At 40.4% G+C, this 22,407-nt stretch overlaps 1 protein-coding gene across 2 annotated transcripts in view; it reads left to right on the plus strand.

Annotated features, from left to right (window-relative positions):
- Positions 1-22,407, plus strand: part of ABL1 (ABL proto-oncogene 1, non-receptor tyrosine kinase) — a 243,872-nt gene that overhangs the window by 194,743 nt on the left and 26,722 nt on the right. For both annotated transcript variants that reach the window (XM_029611047.1, XM_029611048.1), the window contains exons 4-6: positions 12,005-12,277; positions 14,593-14,677; positions 15,619-15,796. In XM_029611047.1, the coding sequence (XP_029466907.1) occupies positions 12,005-12,277; positions 14,593-14,677; positions 15,619-15,796 (536 nt within the window). The remainder of the gene's footprint in view (positions 1-12,004; positions 12,278-14,592; positions 14,678-15,618; positions 15,797-22,407) is intronic.

The raw sequence follows: 22,407 nt of genomic DNA on the forward strand, positions 1-22,407 counted from the left end.
CAGGGGGTTCTTATGTTCTCTGGCTCAATGCAACCTCTTTCTTTTCTCCATATATTTCTTTTTCTATCCACCTGTTAAGAGTGGGTTTCCATCATTTTTAGGGGGAGGGGAGGATCCGAGGGATTTCTCATAGCACAGGGTCTGGTGTTTTGTGGTCTCTGTGTTTGGGAAATTGTGCCTCTTGGAGCGGGAGAAGTGGTTCTATTTGTTGTCTGTGTGTATTGGTGTGTGTGGCAAGGGGGGTTAAGTTTATTTGGGTGAAGAGGGGTAACAGTTTTTGTTTTTTTAATAATGGAGAATGGCACTGGTTTATATCGAGGGCCCAGGCTGGGAGGCCTCGGGACTATAGATATATTACCTTGTCTAGGCCTTATTATGGGCCGGGGAATGTTTTTGCTCACTACAGTTTGCAATGGCAAAGGTTAAAATAACCTCACTAAATATGGATGGGATTTATTCCCCAATAAAGTGGAAAAAATTGTTTAACAGATTGCATTCCCAGGTTATATTCTTGCAAGAAACTCATCTATTTGCTGTAGAGCATGCAAAATTGAAAAGGGATTGGGTGGGACAATGTGTATACTCTTCCTATACCTCCAGAAAGAGGGAGGTGGTGATTCTCTTTCATAAGCAACTTCCTTTCCAAGCTGAACGCTTTCTTCAGGACAAAGAGGGTCGCTACATCATAGTGGCGGGTTTGCATTCCCAACAAAGAGTTGCATTCTGTAATTTGTATGCCCTGAATGTGTATTCCCATTAATTTTTTACTCGCTTAGTGGGCCTGAGCTTAAGCCTTTCTGACTATAGTTTAGTGGTTGGGGGAGACTTTTAAAATTGTGGCTGATAAGAGAATTGACTGTAAACTTGCCAAGTCCTTGGATAAAAAAGATGAGCACTTGGGGGTTAATTTACTTTGCCGTGAATTGGCATTGATGGATGTCTGGTGGGTCCTGCATCTGAGTGAATTGTAATTTACTTTTTAATCTAATCCTTGCAAGTCCTTTTCTAGGCTCGACTATTTTTACTGCCAGACAAACTTTTCTTGGGCACGTGGGAGGCCTCTATCGGTACTATTTCCATTTCTGACCATGCACCAAATTCTGTGGGGGTAGAATTCGGATGCCCACAGCATTCACCTTTCTCATGGTGCATGAGCTCTGATCTTTACCAGTACAAAGCTTTTCATGAATACCTGAAAGGGTGTTGGGAGGAATATTTAAAATTTAATGCTGTGCCAGACTTATCTCCCTCATTGCTGTGGGAGGCTGGTAAGACAGTACTGAGGGGCCAAATCATTACATATGTTGTGAAAACAAACAGAATTCTTAATGTGGAAATTTTGAAGTTGACTAGTGCGTTAAAGCTTGCACAGTCTCAACATATGGGTAATATGTCTGATGTTACTAAATTTCATGTGGATCAGGCCCATGCCTCCCTAATCACCTATTGTATCAGTGACCTTACAAATCTCTCAGATATTTTCATTGTCAGATGTATAAATTTAGTAATAGGCCGAGTAAGATTCTTGCAAATCTAGTTCAGGTACGAGGTCAAAAATCGTGTATAGCGGGTATCAGAGATTGCCATGGCACGCACAAATATTCTCAAGCTGATATTTCAGCGCATTTTTTGGAGTACTAGGGCAATCTTTACAGTTGTAGATCCATGGATTTTGGAGGCTTGCGATGCCTTATTTTGGGATTTTCCCTGGCCCACCCTGTCGCAGGAAATAGTCGAGATACTTATTGCCCCTATTAGGGATGGCGAAATATTCTCTGTCGTACAGGGCTTGAAACTGCGGAAACTGCAGGCCCTGACAGATTAGGGACAGACTTTTATAAAATCTTGAAATTTCCGGTTCTCCCAGTACAGTTTCAGTTTTATAATGCTTTGGTTTCCATGGAATTTATAGCTCCGACTCTGAATCAGTCTTATAGTCATTTTGCCAAAAAAAAGGCAGGAACCCCCTAGAAGTAGGATCCTACCATCCCGTTTCTCTGATTAATGTGGACATGAAAATTTTGGCTGCTGTTTTAGCTAACAGACTGAACGGTGTTCGCCCTCGGTTGGTTAGTACTGATCAGACAGGTTTTGTAAAAGGGAGACGAATGAAGACTGTTCGGTTAATCACTGTGCTGAGCCAAACTTCCTCCAATAAACTGGTTGTCCTTAGTTTGATGCAGGAAAGGCTTTTGATTCATTCTCGTGGGAGAACATGTTCTTGGCATTAACTTGCTTTGGCTTTTCTGGTAGACTTCTGGTGTCTTAGTTATGTATAGCTATCCTAGTGCCCACTTTTTAATTAATGGGGCCCTCATGGAGCCATTTGCTTTACAATGTGGTGTGCGGCAAGGCTGCCCCTTCTCGCCCTTATTGTTTGTCCTGGCCATAGAACTACTGGCGATACACCTGCGATGAGACAAAGATTTTCAGGGTCTTCATGTAGGTGATCTCCTCCTTAAACTGGCTGTGTTTGCAGATGACATTTTGTTATTTGTGGACCAACTCTGGAGGCTTGTACCTACTATTATACAGGTACAAGTCTGAGGCGCTTGCGCTTGACCTGCGGTTGATGACTACCTGGTAAGGGTCTTTCCCTTTTACTTGGACTCCTAACAAAAGTATCTGGGTATGTGGATCCCTAGGGATTTGTGCTCCTTGTATGAGGTGAATGTTAAGGATGTTATTGTTCACATACTATCGCAATTGAAGGCGAGGCAATCTCTCCCATTTATCACTCTTTGGTTGATATGCGCTACTAAAGATGGAGCTTGTCCCAAAGATAGTGTATAAATTACAAATATTACCCTGCTGGCTTACTGCGAGAGTTCACAATAAACTCAAATATTCCAAAGAAGCAGGCGGGCTTGATCTTCCTGATCTGCGTTAATACAGTGTTGCCTATCAATTGCGATTCGTAGGTGAATGGATTTCTGGTAAGTATTCATGTTGCGAAGAGGGACTTTTAACTAGCTTGCTGGCCCCTTGGTCCCCACTGTATTTGCTTCAAGCTTTGCCTGGAGACTACAAAAAGTTGGTGTTCCCCAAAGCCCTGGCGTTCTATTCGGGCTTGGAGATGGCTAAATGGGTTTCAAGGGGATTCGATCCTTGCTTCTCCCATTTCTGGGGTAATGTGAGCTTTCTCTCAGGAGTGGAGTACACCCCTACTTTTTGGGGCTGGGACAAATTGGGAACTAAGTACATAATACATCTTTATGAAGCTAATAGGATGGAGGTAGTACCTCTCACTTCGCTGCGCCAAAACTTTACGATTCTCCATCGGCAATTCTTTGCATATCTCCAAGCCCGTCATTACTTAAATTCCTTTGAATGGGACACTACCTCCTTCCCACTAGAGATTACTTTCACTGATGTTCTTCAGAACACAGCAATTGCCAGGAACACTATAGCTGACTGGCATAAATTGTGTAAGAAGAGACTACAGACACAATTTCTTGAACTCTAGCAACTTATTGGTCTGCCTCCCTAGTGGAATCTAGTTCAGTGAGCTATTTGACCAGCTGCTTTAAAGCGCTTCATGGAGGCAACCCTGATTTAAATTTGCAGAAATTACAGTTTAAACTTTTGCATCATGCTTATTTGGATGATGTGAGGAGGCATTGTATGGGTCTGGTTACTACTCCAGCATGTATTAAGTGTGGGAAGGAGGATGCCTCCTTACTTTGTTTCTTACATTGTACAGTCCTGGATTTGTTTTGGGTTGCAGTCTTATCTGCAATCCATCAGTATTCTGGGATAGAGGTTTTAAAGCATGGCTGCCTTCTCTCTGGGGTGATAGAGGGAACAGTTAATAAACGTACACCACATGATAGATTTACTTGCATACCTTTGTTAACAGCATGCAAAAGCATCCTGGCAATGTGGATAGAGGAGGCCCCTCCTATCCTTGGTATCAACCTATAGCTCTAACCATGCAGATGGAATGGCTGGGTATTAAGTTGGGTTGGGGTAGGCTGGCTACGATATACTGTGAGGCGTGGGCGACCTTTTTTCAATTACTGCCCTTGATATTCAATGTGGTCTACAGAACATGGGTTATGAAGTTCACTGGAAGGATTCATAAGTGCCTCCCATTTGTAGAAGGAATGGACATTGGGGTCCTGGGGTCCTAGTTTTTGCTTTCATGGGGACATGGTGGTTCCACTTGTCTATGCAATTGTATTATTATTTTTTTTTTAAGGGGGGGGTGATTCCACGGATTTTTGGAAGCAATAACTACGAATTTCTTTTTGTGCCTTCTCCAGTTGGGTTGGACTGAGATGTTTTTTTTTTTGGGGGGGGGGGGGGGGGGGGGGGGGGGGGGGAGTAAGAATGGGCCTTGGGGATATAGGGTTGAGAGTAAAGGTTCTGGGTTTTTGGTTGCCTGTAGTTCGTATGACTGGAATGTGGTTGATGTTTTGTGAAGGGTTTGTGGGGACTTCTTTAGGGACTGGTAAATAACACTGGGGAACATAATTTTCGGAGTTAGATCTGACACTTGTTTTTGACTAATGTTTGACATCTGCATCCAAGAATGACCCCAGTTTTTCTCTATCACGTCAACTTTTTAAGGTACAGGATACCTTCCCTTTGTCCCAAAAATCATACAAAATGTACATACAAAGGAAATAAAAGAAAAAATTACCTGAATATACTGTTATTTAGTTATTTTATTCATACAAAGGCTATATATATTGTTATTGTAAGTCAAATTGTGTACAAGTAGTAAAGTTCTGCTACCAAACATACATATTAAGGTAAAAATTTACGCTTATAGCTTTTCCGGCAGTGTTCAATCTGTGGACAATCTCGCCTGATGCTCCAACAATAGTCAGCCATCATATGTACATCCACCAATTAAAGATTCATTACATAGTACATTAAAACTGTGGGATATCTATTCCAGTTCCATAAAACAACTACTTACACATGTCACTTTCCCTTAACGACACAAAAACAGAGATTCTTTATATTTGTAATAAGGTGACCGAAAAAATCTCACTAGATATTAATTCAAATCCATCCCCTTTGAATATTAAGCAAGAAGTTAGGGATCTTGGCACTATACTAGATAGCAAACTTAATTTAAAGACTTTTATAAAAGCTACAATTAAAGATGGCTTCTACAGATTGCAAATTTTAAGGAAATTAAAACCTTTGTTACATGGTAACGACTTTTGGAACTGTGCTTCAAGCTCTATTATTGTCAAAGCTATATTACTGCAATGCCCTCCTTTTGAGTCTACCGTTGTCATCCATTCGCCCCTTTCAATTTTTGTAGAATGCTGCCGCACATCTGCTGACTAATTCAGAAAAATTCAACCATATCACTCCAATTCTGATGAGCCTCCACTGGTTGCCCATTCATTTTCGAATTCATTACAGATGTTTGACTCTTAGCCACAAAACCATCTATGGCAATAACTCAGAATGGCTAAATGCATCCCTTCACATCCACACACCCTCTCGTAATTTAAGGTCTTTAGGCAAGGCACTCCTTCCAGTCCCATCTCCCAAGTCAGCACATCTGAATGCAGTCAGGGAAAGGGCTCTCTCCCTAGCCGGGCCGAAACTCTGGAACTCTCTTCCACTTAATTTACGATTAGAGGCTAGCATACAACCATTTAAGAAACAACTAAAAACATGGTTGTTTGCGCAGGCTTTTAACAATGCAGAATGACATCTTTTAGCGACTCTTCCTGGAAACTTAGATTAGATAAAGAATGTTTATTAGCACTATAACTCTATTTTATCGGTAGTATGATATTTATTCATTTTAAGTATTTTTTTATTTTGTAATTTTAAGTATTGAGCATTTTTATGAGGTTTTTTTTAGTATTTATAGGGTTTAATTATTTAATATTTTTATTTTTGGGACAAAGCACTACTGACTATCCCCAAATCTGTTGTAAACCAACATGAAATGTATACAATATGTTCGGTATATAAAAATGCCTAAATAAATAAAACATCCCATCTACCCTGATACCGTGCCTCCATGACCTTCAAATCTTGGTGGAATCGTTCACCTTGCTCATCACTGATTGCACCAAGGTTTTTTGGGAAGTCAGCAAGATGGCTATGCAGAAAATGCACCTTGATGCTCATGTTACAATGAAGCATTTTGAAGCTCTCCAAGAGTTTCTGGTCAATTTCGGTGTAATTCTGTGCTCGTGTATTTCCAAGAAAGTCCTTGACAAGGTTTTTGAATGACAACCAAGCATTCTTTTGGAGTTCTGACATTGTCCAGATGAAATGTTCATCTTTAATGAGCTGCCGAATCTGTGGATCGTCAAACACACCGGCCTTTCTTTTCAAACGACAGGCTAGGAAATGCCAAAATGAGATGCTTGAAACAGTGTCCTTCAGTGCATTTTGATAAATCCAAGCCTAAGATAGGCTGTAGAGAAAAAACCTGACGTGATAGAAGAAAACTAACTGCAGTTTTGAAATCAGCATGCCTATTTAAGTCTAAAACAACTAAAAAAATCGAACTCAGCAGGAATAATGTTAAAAATTGTTCGCCAGTGTAATGAAAAGAAAAATGAGGGAGTTATTTGTGTTTTATTTTATCTATGTAATAGTTCTTTTCAGGTACAGGGGTTAGGCTTGTTTCACTTTTTAATACTTATTGCAGTGTCCTGTTGGGTTTTCCCCCTGTATTCTTATTCTTACTATTCAACTGTTTTCTTTGCTAATGTTTCAATTGGTGTTTGTACACTATTTTGATATGTATGGGTCCTGGTGGGGTATCCATTTTGTTTTCATTTTTATCCTTCCTTCTCTCAATAAAAATTATTTGAAAAAAACATCTATGCTAGCTGTCAATGCAGCTTCATGGTTAAAATAGAAGAGTTTTACTATCAAATTGATTAGCATGATCCCCTGCTACGTTAAGTTGATTTACTTTTATTTTTCTTTATTTTTAATTGCCTTGTCATGGCATATGCAAAATAAGAGAGAAAGAGTATACATGACAATATATAGTCTGGCCCTAGCTGAAACATCTCAATTTTTCCAACAATTGTGAGGGGGGGGAAGGTGGAGATGCATCTTTATAGGTTTTTGTCTGCTGTGTGTGTTCAAATGTTTGGGGAGTCCAAGAACCTCTTTAAGGAGTTTCATAAACCTGAAAATAAACTATTTTTGTTACCATGTCTTGGTCTATGGTTGCAAAGGATGTTGCTTGGCAAGTCCTTCCTCCTTGTTTTTGATAAACACTTGTGGCTGGATATAGATTTTCATAGATACAAAGCCACATTTCATACTGTCCAGTCCATAGGATGAGGAAATTTTACTTAGAATGGAAAACATTCAAAGTTTCTGTTGGAAACATGTATCTTCAGTGGAAGCCATTGAAAGCAAGCAGGTAGCATTACTCCTTTCTGAGAATTCTGTGGCTCTAGCAGTAAAAGGCTATTTTACAAGTGAAATCTTCCAGTGCATGCATATCTCTGCTCTGATCTCCTTATCACATTTACCCTTCTATTTTGTTCAGAAATATTTAAATTTTGTCTTAACCAATAGCCATGAAAATAGCTTATGAGCACCAAGTTCTGCTTCTTCCTGTTACAGTGCTTTAGCTGTCACATGCTAAACTAGTACCCCCCTTGCTCATCTAGGGCTTATTTGGAATTTTTCTTCTGTTTTTGTGTTAAGCGTTTACACTTCCTCTGTCTTGTCTTGGAATTCCTCTGTCTTGTCTTGGACTCCTGTAGGAGTCTGTACAAATTAAAGTGCATTCCTGATTGTTGGAGATTGTGCGTGCAAACTGCTCTAGGAAGCAAATAAATGATCTGAATAAAAATGAGCTTATTTTACACAAAGTGCAGGCATCTTTTCCACATCCTGAGTTTTGCAAATCTCAGGGCCACTTCTCTGTGCTTCATTGCTTAACTATAACTCCTTCACTGAAACCTTGAATGTTTGAGACTGACAAATAATCATTTGGGTTGTGAAGTGGAAATATTCTGGAATAATTTTCTTCCGTTGTCCACATAGAAGGCAATTGGTTATACAGCATGGGCCAGGTGGTCTATTTCTCTCATCTATTGTGTTACTATCGGGCTGATACAGTACAGTGCGCTCCGGAGCGCACTGTTAACCAGCCATTGGATGCGCGTTTTCCCTTACCCCTTATTCAATAAGGGGCGGAAAACGTGCGTCCAACCCACCGAACCTAATAGCGCCCTCAACATGCAAATGCATGTTGATGGCCCTATTAGGTATTCGCACGTGATTCAGTAAGTAAAATGTGCAGCCAAGCCGCACATTTTACTTTCAGAAATTAGCGCCTACCCAAAGTCTGAGGTCCCGAAGGGTAAAAAAAAAAAAAAAAAAATTTTTTTAAGTCGGCCGGCGGCTGTCGGGTCGAAAACCGGGCGCTCAATTTTGCTGGCGTCCGGTTTCCGAGCCGTGGCTGTCAGTGGGCTTGAGAACCGACACCGGCAAAATTAAGCGTTGGCTGTCAAACCCGCTGACAGCCTCCTTTTGCCCGTTTCTACCGTCGGACCTAATTTAAATACTGAATCGCGTGCACAGGCGAGTGGCCTAATGCCCGCTCTCCCATGGACTTTACTGAATCGGCCCGTATGTAATTAAACTTGCTTATGACCATTCCAGCTCCTTTGAGAATTTGTTAATTGAAATAAATTTGGGAACTGGATGCTTTAAGGGAATGGTCACAGTATTAGAGACCCTTTCACCTCTAGGACACCAGTTTAGATTCCAATTCAGCTGGCCTGCAATGAGCCCTGTTCAGGGGTCATTGCAGTAGTGTTCATAACACAGCTCCTGTCCGATTCCTGAGAATTCAGCTCTTTAGCTCATTACTGATTTGTGACAAGGATGTGATACGAGATTGAAGCAAAGTATTCTAAATGTATTCGTGTGTTGAAGTTTTTCGGCTTCCACAACACTAAAAGTGAGCGATGGGATTTACAGTGATTTCATATTCTTATGTTTTATTTTTGTCCCTTAACTTTTTTTTTTTTTTTTAATATTTAAGCCATGAAATCAAAAGCTGTGGCAGCAGAAGAATATTTCAGGCCCCTGTTGTACAGGGCTGCTGTTCTGCAGGCACAGGCAAGGATACAAAGCTTTGAAGCAAGGCACAGAAGCAGCAGCTCAGGATTAATCTCACTCACTCTTTCCACAGCGTATGGAATTTGGGAACCTAGTTGTGTCCAGTAATAAAGGGCCCCTGCAGAACGTGTGAGGAGGAGGAGGAGGGGACATGCAGATGGTGTGAGCCATCTGCAGATCCCCAGCACATGCTTTGCATGCTACAAATTGCTCACATTAATTTCATTGTTTTCCTCTTTACATGCTTTACATTCCAGGCAAAAACTAATGTTCATTAGTATAATTCAGGTTCACACTTACCCATTACTGACAAGAGGGTAGGCATCTTCCTTGGCAGTTAGCAACACAGTCAGCTGGAGGATATAAAACTGTTTTGTACACAGTGATTTCCCCTGCATCTGATCAAATATTTTCCCCCGATTGGGAACTGTGGTATTCAGTAATAGAAGCAGTGCCAGATAATAAAGGCAGTGAACATGTGTTTTGATGGCTTGAGTCTGTGCCACCATTGCTGCACCTGAGATTGATCTCTATATTTAAATTCTTTAAAGAGCCAGACAGCTTTACATTACTGGTGGTATTAGAGTGCTGACTGTGTACTTTTCACTGGTCTGAGAATTCAACTAGATAGTGCATCCCCAAAGCTTGTGTGTGGGAGAGAATTAGCAAGTTCTCCAGTGGGGCAGCTCTTTCGCATATGCTGATTGGATGCAGCCTGTGTGTTGCTCTAGGATCATTCCTTATAACAGAGAATGAAACAAGGCTTCAGGAAAACTTCCGTTTCAGAAGGAAGCTACAATATCAGCGCTTCACTCAGATTTGGATAGTGGCTGCAGCTCCTATCAAGCCGTTGTCACTGCCAGCTAGTATTTCAAGCTGGTAATCTCACTGTAGGGTACTCCAGGGATTGCCTTAGAGCTCCTTTCAGCTGCACACACCCCTCATAGTATTTCCTGTCAGCATTCTGAAACTGTTATTTAATTCTTGCCAGCTTGACACTGCAGCAGATAAGTAATTGGATTTATTTTGCCTCAGTCTGCATAAGAACATGACTGTCTTGGGGTCTGCAGAACATTGTCCTTGCCTGCATTTTGAGCCTTTGGTCTGGGCAACAGCTTGACAGGTTGCTTACTAATGATAATTTGTAGACAGCTGTAGATCTTATTCATGACTGAGGTGAAGGTTAAAGAGCACCAGCAGACCCTGAACTAACAGCTGTGAGGAGAATCCTTGGGCAAGAAGGGCACATTATGGCAAGAGCTAAAATGTTAATGAATTCACATAACAAATGTGCAGTTAATATAAGGAGTATTGTCTAAGTATAAAAGACAAGCAAATGGGAACAGCATCTATTCCTTCCTGCAGTGGTTTTGCTTTCTGTTGGCTGAAGATTAAAAGAGAGAGGAGAGTCTTCCCTCACTTGTAGTACATTTAGGAAAACCTGTGACTCCCTGCAGTGATTTACTGGGAGCTGTGTCCCGTAGCAGAAGTCCTGTGCGATGACATGTTCAAGGTTCTCTCATAGCCTTTCTAATGACTTCAGTTTCTTGTGCACTATAACAGAGGGGCAGAAAAGAGGAGACAGCTGTGCCTACATCTGCTTCATCTCTTTTGTAGCAGCTTGAGAGCACATAGTACAGCAACTCAAAGCTCCCAGAACTGTACTGACTGCTCTGATTGGGTCAGTGGACACTTATGGTAGTAGAGTACAAATATTTGTTTGCAGGCTTGCAGATGTACCTGAATGTAATCCGCTTTGAAAGGCAGACTATAAATCAAAGAAAGTTGTAGGTGGTGATCATTCCTTCCCCAAGCAATTCAAAGGAGGTTGCAACAGGAAGAAATGTTTTGGCTGAAGCAAAGTCCTCTTCTTTTACCCCCCCCATCTTTTTTTTTTTTTTTTTTAATTTTTGCTTTTCTGTCTCTTTAAGATCATGAGAGGTCTTGAACGAGTAGATGTGAATCGGTTATTTACACTTTCAAATAATAGAAGGACTGGGAGGCATTCCATGAAGTTAGCAAGTAGCACATTTAAGACTAATCGGAGAAAATTCTTTTTCACTCAACGCACAATAAAGCTCTGGAATTTGTTGCCAGAGGATGTGGTTAGTGCAGTTTAGTGTAGCTGGGTTCAAAAAGGTTTGGATAAGTTCTTGGAGGAGAAGTCCATTAATGGCTATTAATCAAGTTTACTTAGGGAATAGCCACTGCTATTAATTGCATCAGTAGCATGGGATCTTCTTAGTGTTTGGGTAATTGCCAGGTTCTTGTGGCCTGGTTTGGCCTCTGTTGGAAACAGGATGCTGGGCTTGATGGGCCCTTGGTCTGACCCAGCATGGCAATTTCTTATGTTCTTATCCCTACCCCACATTGCTTTCTTCTAGAGGAGCTAGTTTGTGGCAATGTATACTATTCTTCCTTTTAGCAACTTATTCTGCATTAAATTTTGAAGGCACTCATTCTGTCTGTGTTATGAGAGGAATAAGTTAGAATCCCATCCAATACAGAAATTAAAATGCCATGCCATCAGACATTCATTTTTTAATATATAAATATTTTCCTTTTAATTAATAGATATTCAGATAAATCACAGTGCTTCTTTAGCAAGAGTAGTTGCAGGTTAGCAGTTACACATGCCTGACATTGGAATGAAATCATTTCAGAGTAACCAGGTCATCTGTACTTCTACATCATATGTGGTTCGTGTGTATCATGGAAAGCTGCGTACCATGGGATTATGGTGTAGCATATCATTTCAGCTGCCCTGTGTTGAATGCATGGTGGATGGAATTATTAGACTGTGAAATATTTGGTACCCTTTCAGTGTTTGTGGTTTTACAGCTTGGACAAAATCATTTGTGGGTCTTGGGAAATACAGGTACATACTCTATATGACTTAGGTTTTGTGCTCATTTTCCAGCTCTACGTTTCTTCAGAGAGTCGATTCACCACTTTGGCAGAATTGGTTCATCACCACTCCACAGTAGCTGACGGACTCATCACCACTTTACACTATCCAGCGCCCAAACGCAACAAGCCCACTGTGTATGGGGTGTCTCCCAACTATGACAAGTGGGAGATTGAGAGGACAGACATTACCATGAAGCACAAGCTGGGAGGGGGGCAGTATGGCGAGGTCTATGAAGGTGTCTGGAAGAAATATAATCTCACTGTTGCTGTGAAAACTTTAAAGGTAAGGACAAAATCTGTTGGGTGAGTTGGGGGATAGGAACAAGAATAAAGCAGGCTCTAACAGCAGAGGGCACTTACATTGTAAATATATCCAATAAGCAAATGTATGTATTTTATTTAAAACTTCTTATTGACCGCTTCCAAATAAATATTCATGCAGGAACACAAACAGGTGAATTGTTTCCTGGTGTGATTAAAAGAGCCACCTGGTTAGATTGCTTGGCTGGGTTTTTTTTTTTTTTTAAGAGCTCGTGTAATACCCAACTGTAGTGCTCCTCTATGCTTCCAGCCATTACACACATGAAGATCAGATTCTCATGGAGTGGAGCCTGTACCCATGGAATTTTCCCCTGACATTCTGTTCCCAGTTCATGCACTAAATAGTGAGATATGCCAGAGAGGAGCAGGGGCAACAAGCCTAGCAACCATTTCCATAAGAAAAGAAAAAAAAATTATCCTCTGTTGGTACAATAATATACTCTCAACCAAGCACATGAGATTAGAAGGATCAGGGACCAGAGAACAAACCGACCAATGTCGTTCCTTCTACACAAGGGGGCTGATGCAATAAAGTGCACCCAGCCTAGTGCACAGGTTTACGTGCAGTTGGACGCACTAGACAAGCCCTCGATGCAGTAAGGAGATTAGTGCGTCCAAAACATGCGCCCAAACAAATGAGTAGCGGATAGTGTTCCTCACACACAAATTCCATGTAGATGAGGCTGTTAACTATTTCCCCCCCCGAATCAAAAAATCACTGGCCGCTCAGCGCACTTTTTAATGCAGCAAATTTTAACGCCAGCCCTGGAGAAGTCAATCCGCAAGTCCAAGGACTATGAAAAAATTAAAAAATGTAGTATTTTGAGTTTCTTCCTAGTTAGTATCGTTGTGACATTTAAAATTTACTGCTTGCGGTGTTTAAAAATAGAGATATGGGTTTGATTTAAAAAGGAAAAAATTCCGGACACACAATGTATACCGTAGCAAGGGGTGCTTAGCTATGGGCGTCCAGCAAAATCGGCCAGAAGCAAGATAATGGCTCATATTTGAGTGCCTGTTGCAAATGTGGGCGCCTGATGCATTTGAGCCCTAGGGATGCACAATTATCCCCTAGCAGCCCCAAGGTGTCTGTTAAAACCCCATCCTTGTGGCTCAGTCAGCTGCCAGCATGGTGGTAATGTTCTGTGGGGCAGTTTATGGATGATAATCATCCTCCTCTTAGAGATATCGTTAAGAAGCTGTGAGGACATCCGGTAGGAATGACAGTTGTTTTTGTTGTGTATTGCTTCCTGGCCTACATTTATTAACATTTCTGTCTGAACACCCTTGCCATTTCTCTGTGGTGAGGGTGCCACCTAGTGTTCAGACAGGCTGGGTGATAAATCCACTTACTTATCAACGGTTTAAAGACTCTCCTTTTTAGATTTTATTTCTAGCCTCTGTTCTGAAATTAAGATCACAAACAAATTGTGCATGATAATTTGAAAGCGTGAGCTCACCTACAACTGGTTTGTTCCCCATTTATTTCTACGTATTCAAGTGGACTAACATCGCAATCACAGGTTTTCATTCAGAGCAAAGTGTTTTAAAAGAAACCTGTACCTTCCCTATGCTGTGTAGTATTTCAAGAGTATACACAATTAGTGATAGTGTGTATCAGTTTAAATATTTCTAAATTTCCTAGCGTGTAGCTAGATGGACTCAAAACCAGTGGGTATTGTGCTCTTCTGCTAGCAGATGGGAGACGGAGTCAGATTTCAAGCTGACTTCATCCTGAGTACATATACCCCTGCACTGTCCTCGCTTCCTCAGTATCTCTCAGTCTCCTAGCAGATGTAGACACTATACCACAAATGAGAATAGTGTGAACAATTCTTTAAGCTGCCCTCACTGCGGGGTGTTTTCAGGGAGCGCTGTAGTCATAGCTATACATTGCCGTAAAGAACTGCTGCTCCCAACACTAATTTTGTTTAATAATCTACTTAATTGTGCTGCTAACAGGTTTTTTTTTTTTTCCAGCCAAGAAATGCTTGCATACTGTACTACAGCGCACATTTTCTATCTTATTTATTTTATGTATTTAAACAGTATTTATATTCTGCCAATCCATATATGAGTTCTCGACTGAGTACAAAATCGAAACATCATATAACATGCAATCAGTACTGTGTTTGATATGTTAGTGAGTTGTTCTAGCTGCAGCTCCTCATGGAGTGTCTCTTAGGAGAAGGGTTCAGGACTGTTTCTAGCTGCATATATGTTTTTGGTCTCATGACTTGCAGGGTGTGTTTGAGGCTTTTTATCCCTTCTCTGCAGGAGGACACAATGGAGGTGGAGGAATTTCTGAAAGAAGCTGCGGTAATGAAAGAGATCAAACATCCCAACCTGGTGCAGTTACTCGGTAAATGGCAAATCCCAGATGCTGGTGGGGGCAAGGGGAGTGAGGGGAAGGGGCAGCTCACATGCATAGAGAAGTGAAATAGAAGAACAGTTGTCAGCCCGGCTGGTGTAGAGGATGGTAAATAAAACAGAGCTGATTAATGCCCAGGATCTTCAGAGAAAGAGAGATGTCGTTCTCCCGCCTGACTACAGACTTCCGTTCTAGAATCTGGTACCTGAATAATAATGATGGTAAACACATCATAGAAAATGGAAACCAAATTGAAAATAAAAGATAAAGCAAGCTTTTGTGTGTCCAAAATCAGAGCAAATCATTGTGTATTTCTTATCAAAAACTATAACTATACATTTAGATTGTTTTAAAATGAGTGTGTTTCAGTGCAGTCATGTGACAGCATCTCATGGTGCAGAGAACCAGGAACCAGATGATTCCTCTTACCTCATTGTAAAACTTCAGAGTACTCCTCCATTGTTGAATTAAATTGTCCCTTTCCTGTGCAAGGCCAACTGCTAACCCATTTACAATTGCAAAAGCCATATTTGAATTTTCAAAGTAATAAACTGCCCATGTAGCGATGTTTTCTTGCAGGAGAAGAAAACATTTGCGGGGATGATAGACTATGAGAAGTAGATACCGTGGAAGCAGTTAACAGGAGTTATTGAAATCTGATCTGGTTAGGCTGAGTGTTGGGTTTTGGAGAAACTTATTGCTTTTTTTTTTTTCAGGGACATAAATTGAAATGGTTTTGTTTCCATCAGTACTCCAGTTTTTCCATAGTTTTGGTTATATCTCCTTTCTGTTAGTAGGAAAGCTTAGATTTAATTGAAAACATATCCTTCACTGACAACTGTCTATCTTGTGTATGTGCATGGAGGGCACTCTTAGCAATTGATAAACTGTGGGTCAAACGGATTGTAAACATTGCATCTTCTGTCCTGCAGGTGTTTGTACACGCGAACCCCCGTTTTACATCATCACCGAGTTTATGACTTATGGGAACTTGCTGGATTATCTGCGTGAGTGTAACCGTCAGGAGGTGAATGCTGTGGTATTACTCTACATGGCCACACAGATCTCGTCTGCTATGGAATACCTGGAGAAAAAGAACTTCATCCACAGGTACTGCAGCTTGATGACCCATCATAGTTGGTGAGCAGACCTAAAAATATTCTGCAAGGAGTATTCTTAGAGTTCCTGATAAAGGAGGAGGCATATTCCAGTGGCTAGAATAAAAAAATTTGGGGTACACGTTTATCTTAAAAATTGCTGTGAAGGCTTGTCACACTGAAATCTATTGTGTGCATCCACCCCAGAGGTAGGTGCAATGGAAAGGTATATTGGGATTCCCTTTGAAGGCAAAATGCTCCAGAGAATTAGGAAAGGGATGAGCACTAGTGTGTGTGAATTTCAGCAAGATCTTTGACACATTTCCGCTCCATTGATATGGGTCCTAAAGTGAATGATTGGCTTAGAAACTAGTTGAGTGGAATGGGAGGTGAAAAAGAATAGTGGTAAACAGAGTTCGTGCCAAGGAAAGGCAAGTTACCAGTGGTGCGCCGCAGGATCAGTCCTTGGTCTGGCTCTGTACAATATTTTCATAAGCAATATTGAGGAAGGGCGATCGGGAAAGGTTTTCTTTTTTGCAGATACCTAAATCTGCAACAGGATAGACATTCTGGAAGGTGTGAAAAACATGGAGGAATCTAGTGAAGCATAAGTAATGGGTCTAGAGTCTGGCAGCTAAGATTTAATGCTAAAAAATGCAGGGTCATGCATTTGGGTTGCTAAAATCCAAGGGAGTAATACAGTATAGCGAGTGAAGTTATTCTTACGATAAAACAGGACAAGATCTGGGGGTGATCATGTCTGATGATCTTAAGGTAACCAAATAGATAATAGAATGGCAAAAGCCAGAAGAATGCTTGGGTGCATAGGGGGAAGAATACCAGCAGGAAAAAGGTGATATTGCCTTTAAATTATAAAGTTGCTGAGACCTCATTTGGAGTACTGTGTATGGTTTTGGAGACTGCACCTTCAAATGGATAGAAACTAAATGGAATTGGTCCAGTGAACAGCTACTAATATAGTCAAGGCTTTTCATAATAAAGCATATGGGGCTGACTTAAAAAATCTAAACATGTATACCTTGGAGGAAAGGATTGGATATGATAAAGAGAGTTTAAATATCTCCAAGGAATAAATGCACAGGAGGCAGGCTTCTTTCAATGGAAAAGAGGCTTTGGAGTGAGGGGTCATGAGATGATGAAGCTGGGTAGACTCTGGCATAATCTAAGGAAATATTTCTTTATAGAAGGAATGATAGATGCATGGAATGGCATCTGTGTAGAAGCAATGGAGACGAGTACAATATTAGAATTCAGTAAAGCATGGGACAAGTATAGTGGATCTCTGGCAAAGAGGAAGGTACTATAAAGCTGAGCAGGGAATGTGGATGGTCAGACTGAATAGGTCATATGGTCTCTGTCGTCATGCTGTATGCTTCTAAGGCTTCATTATTGTTACAAATGTGTTGAAAACAAGATCCTTGTACCAATTTGATGTAATATTGAAATCTTTCCTGCAGCAAGGAAGACTTGGCCTTCCCTTAGGCCAGCACTGTGGATACAGTAACAGCCCCTTCCTCAGAGCTGTTCAGTTTGTTCTGGAGGAGCTGGCATTTAGTAACATTCACCTTCTGCTGCCTTTATGATGTTGATCTCATCTTCCCTCATTATGCTATGACTTTGGACATTTTTCCCTATTGTCTGTAAGGCTGGTATCTGTGCCGTAAACATCTTTGCAGTCTGGGACTAGTGTGTGTTGACCTTTAGCTGGACTGCAATTATCTGGCTCTATCACATTCTCTGCTTCCAAAAATGATTTCTTAGCAACGTAATGATGATAGGTCCACCGTCCTCCCTGCCTTTGTCACACCTTGTTCTTATGGCCTAGAGCTTCCTCTTCCAATGAGCATTATAAGATCTGTAGGGATGATGCTGGAAGGCTGTGTTATGGATGAGGCTTTTGGTAACACAGTTTGGCTAGTAGATAACTCGCCAAATATAGCAAGTGATTTTGATGGCTTAACTGGTTAGCATATCGTGCTTTTCCTACATTGGGGCTATCGGGGTCTGGGACATCTTGGAGATCAGCCCAGCAAGGATGCTGCTAATCTGAAAGCTTGGCCTCTGGGTTTACTTCTGCGCTTAGAAATGTAAAGCATAGTTGGGAAGTGATGTTACATGCCCAAAATGGCCAACTAAATACGGAGCTTCCCATGAAACTCTACAAAATCCTAATTTCAGCATATTTTAGTGATCTGAGTGACCATATAATACTCTGGCCAGTGACTATTTTTGATGATCGCTTTCTAGAAAAGTTCAGTGAATTGGAAAGACATCTTTTTACAGGAGCCAGCGCTGGTGTGAAAGAAGCACGTAATGGCACAGAACCTGACCTAGGAGAGAAGGGAGATGCAGAAGTGAAACTCGGTGATCAAAATGGCACTACTCGAGTGGAGTCCCTAAATTGTATCCAGGATCTGAAATCTGACATTGCAGCGGTTAAGAATGAAGTCTTAGACACCATGGCTGAGGATGCGATATAAAAGAATTGGGCAGAAGAATTGGAGGCTGAGCAGTGAATAGAGAAGCAATTCAAGGCAGTGATGCAGCTTCAAAAATACTTCCATGCTCTTGCACATATGAATGAGGAACTTTCAGATAAGCTGAGGGACATTGAAAACTGCCTTAAGAGGAGCAATATCTGCAGTCATGGGATCCCTGAAACAGATGACTGTATGGAGTGGCCCTGGTATTTAAGATCTATTTGTGAAGCTATCCTGAGAGAGGAGGAATCTGATCCTTCTCAGCAGGATGTTAAAACTGAGTATACCCTTAGGTGCTGCGATCAAAAACAAACCTTGTGATGCTATTGCATGTTTACATAATTTTTCTGTTAAAGAGCTGATTATACAGAAAGTGCATATTAAGGGACCCATCAACTGGAAAGGGTTCCCTATTAAACTATTCAATGACCTATCTCCTGTTTCCTTAAGAAGAAGGAAACTGAAGCTAATTACAGATTCACTTCAAGATGAGAACATACATTATAAGTGGCTTTTTCCCCTTGGACGTTTATTTAGCATTAGTAGTAAAACTTTGTGTGGTCTATAGAGGAAGCTACTTAACATTCCTGACTCCGTGTTTCCCACCTGGCTGTGCCATGTGCTTGGAATAATCTTCCTGAATTGATGGGTCATGTTCCCTCTCTTGCCATGTTTAAATTCCATCTAAAGACCCACCTTTTGGAAACCGCTTTTAAATCTTATGCTTGATTGTCTTTTAGTCTTGTTAATTAACTTTCTTTTCTTTTTAACCATTGTCTAGTTTTATGAAATACCCCAAGTCTCTTGTCCTGTATGTTTGTCTTATTAGATTGTAAACTCTATTGAAAACGCTGCATATGTTGTGTAGTGCTATAGAAATATTTAGTAGTAGTAACAGTACTAGTAGTAATCAAGCATCAGCATCAAGCTTGACATTCTACAGCCCAGAAGGCAGCCACTCAGGGACATATCCAAGTGGCAGAGAGTGACTAAAGGAGTGGAGTAGCCACCTAGTGGTTAGAGCTGTGGCCTGTGAGCCATGGAAGTCCGAGTTCAAATTCTGCTGCTGCTCCTTGTGACCTTGAGCAAGCCGCTTATCCCCTGTGTTGCCTCATGTACAAACTTAGAGCCTGATTTACTAAGGCTTCCCTTTTGTGTCTATGGAAAAAACTGCTTAGTAAATGAAGTCTTTAGATTGTAAGCCTTCTGGGATACAGTACCTGAATGTAATCTGTTTTGGAGTGCCTGAAAGATGGACTATAAATCAAATAGATAAAATAAATAAAGGAGGGAAGAGACACTGCAGAAATTCTGAGTTCCATAGTTTCTGGAGACTGAACTTTTTTTTTTTGTTTTGGGCAATTTGTCCCTTGCTTTCTCCATTTGAAGATGTCAAGTGGAAGATATTAAAAAGCTGACCTGATTGGAGATAGTGTTTTGTGCTGATTTTTCTTTTATTGCAATAATGTTTTATTTATTTATTTATTTAAAGGCTTTTATATACCGAAGATCATGTACTAGTACATATCGCTTTGGTTTACAGATAACCAGCATTAGAATTACCATATACATGGTGTACATAGAACAATAAATAATCAACAGTGTACATTAATAAATAAGGAATACATTATGATCCTCTCCATTTTCTGAAATACCTATTACTTGTTCTGGATCTCCGATAGATCATTTGGGATTATATTATTATTATTATTTTCAATAGATTATGATTATCTTTAAGTTAATTTGATTAGTGCTTAACTATGTCATTAATTTGTTCTTAATTGATTTATTATGTACACACAAGTTTTTTCTCTTTTCGATTGTAAAGCTTGTTGCTGATTTATTGTTGATTTGTGAACCGAGGTGATGTTATTAACGTGCCGCGGTATATAAAAAACTTCGAAATAAATAAATAAATTAAACATGGAGTATTACGCATTAAAAAACGTTAAATTTGAAACTGTAAACAATTAATGAGTAAGGTATACATTGAACATGGCATATTATACCTCCGGTATATAAATTATTTAAATAAATAAATAAATTATTCAAGTAAAAACATTAATATGTATACCCTGTTTCCCCGAAAATAAGACCTAGTAGAGGTTTTGCTGAATTGCTAAATATAAGACCTCCCCCGAAAGTAAGACCTAGCAAAGTTTTTATTTGAGAGCATGCCCGTCGCACAGAACATCAGAGCATGCAGCTGTGATTTTTTTACCCTGCAGGATTCACAGTTAGTTGTCATCACAAACCAGCATAACCAGACAACTATTCAGAATATAATAAATGTTCATTTTTTTGTTCAACAATATATGTGAATTCTTCTTCATGGAAAAATAAGACATCCCCTGAAAATAAGGCCTAGTGCATTTTTGGTAGCAAAAATTAATATAAGACACTGTCTTATTTTCGGGGAAACACGGTAGTGCTGAATAGGTAGTATGGTGCTTTATTGGTAGCATGGGAATTTAAGTGAAGGCTTCGGTAAAGAGCCAGGTCTTCAGTTTCTTCTTGAATGTCCGCAGGCATGGTTCTAAGCGCAAGTCCGAAGGCAGGTTGTTCCAGTGAATAGGGCCAGCTATTGAGAAGGCACGTTTCTTCATTGACGACTTAGCAGGGGGTACATAAAGGGTGCCTAGATACATTGTTCTAATGGGTCTGGAGGCTGATTGAGATCGAAGAGGGCAATTTAATTCGAGTGTGGTTTGTGAGTGGATGGTTTTGTGTATTATAGTTAGCACTTTGTATATAATTCTGAACTTAATGGGGAGCCAGTGTAGGCTCTTAAGTATAGGAGTGATGTGTTCACCTCTGCCGGTATTGGTTAGGATCCTGGCTGCGGAGTTCTGTAGCATTTGTAATGGCTTTGTCGTGACTGCTGGAAGGCCGATTAGAATGGAGTTGCAGTAGTCTATTTTTGAAAATAGGATAGATTGGAGGACTGTACGGAAGTCTTGGAAATGGAGGAGAGGTTTCAAGTTTTTTAATATATGTAGTTTGTGAAAACATTCTTTTGTTGTATTGACGAATTTTTTTAAGTTCAGCCGGTTGTCTAGTGTTACTCCTAGGTCTCTTACATGAGGGGTCGAGGTCAGTTGAGCTGAAGGAGGGTTTTCATCCTGAGTGATGAGCAGTAGTTCAGTTTTTGAGGTGTTAAACACACTCCTCACCAGCCTTAATTTAGTACTTATGGATTGTAGGCAGTTGTTCCAAAAGTTGAGTGTTTTAGCTATAGATTCCGAGATTGGTATCAGGATTTGGACGTCGTCAGCGTAAATGTAATACGTAACCTTTAAGTTTGTGAGGAGTTGGCAGAGGGGTAGAAGATAGATGTTAGATAAAGTTGGGGATAAAGAGGATCCTTGAGGGACTCCAAGAGTGGCTTTGACTGGGTGCGAATCTATATTATTTACTCTAACCTTGAATATTCTATTGTCGAGGAAAGACTTGAACCAGTCTAGGGCTGTTCCTAATATACCAATGTCTGATAGACGTTTGATGAGGATGGAGTGCTTCACCGTGTCAAAAGCCGCTTTTTATGGGCCTTTTTATTTGGGGGGGGTCATTCCCCTTGGCGAAGGTGTGTTTGTAGGTTGGCACTCTGGGATGAGGGATTAATTTGGTGAAACATCTGTTCCAGATGTGCTTTAGTTCGTTCCATGGGCTCTTTTGTGGCTTATGTGGGTGTATCTCTAATTTGTGTTGACCACTATTAAAGTGGGATCTTTAAATGTGAAAGCTTTAAATTTCCTGATGAAGCACCAGCTTTTGTTCAAAGAAGCTGTCATCAGGGACATATTTTAAGAAACATGAGTGATGAAAAATAATTGGTTCTCTCATATGTTTTTTGCATCCAATATGGTTAAAGCCAAACATAGAAGGGGTGGGCATCCTTATGGCTAAAACCTTTCCTGTTGATGCATTATATATTAAGAGGGATAGAGAGGGAGATATTTTTGGTGTTGAAGGTGAAAAATGACTATACTGTTTTCTCTTTCGTAATAATTTATGCGCTCAATACTAAGTGAGGGTATTTTTTCTTTGGTTTACGTGAGCAAGTAAGTGAAAATTTAGAGGGGCATGTAATTGTAGGGGGAGATTTTCATCTCACTATTTTTCC

The sequence above is a fragment of the Rhinatrema bivittatum genome, chromosome 8 (genome assembly GCF_901001135.1).
Source record: "Rhinatrema bivittatum chromosome 8, aRhiBiv1.1, whole genome shotgun sequence".
Taxonomy (NCBI): Eukaryota; Metazoa; Chordata; class Amphibia; order Gymnophiona; family Rhinatrematidae; genus Rhinatrema; species Rhinatrema bivittatum.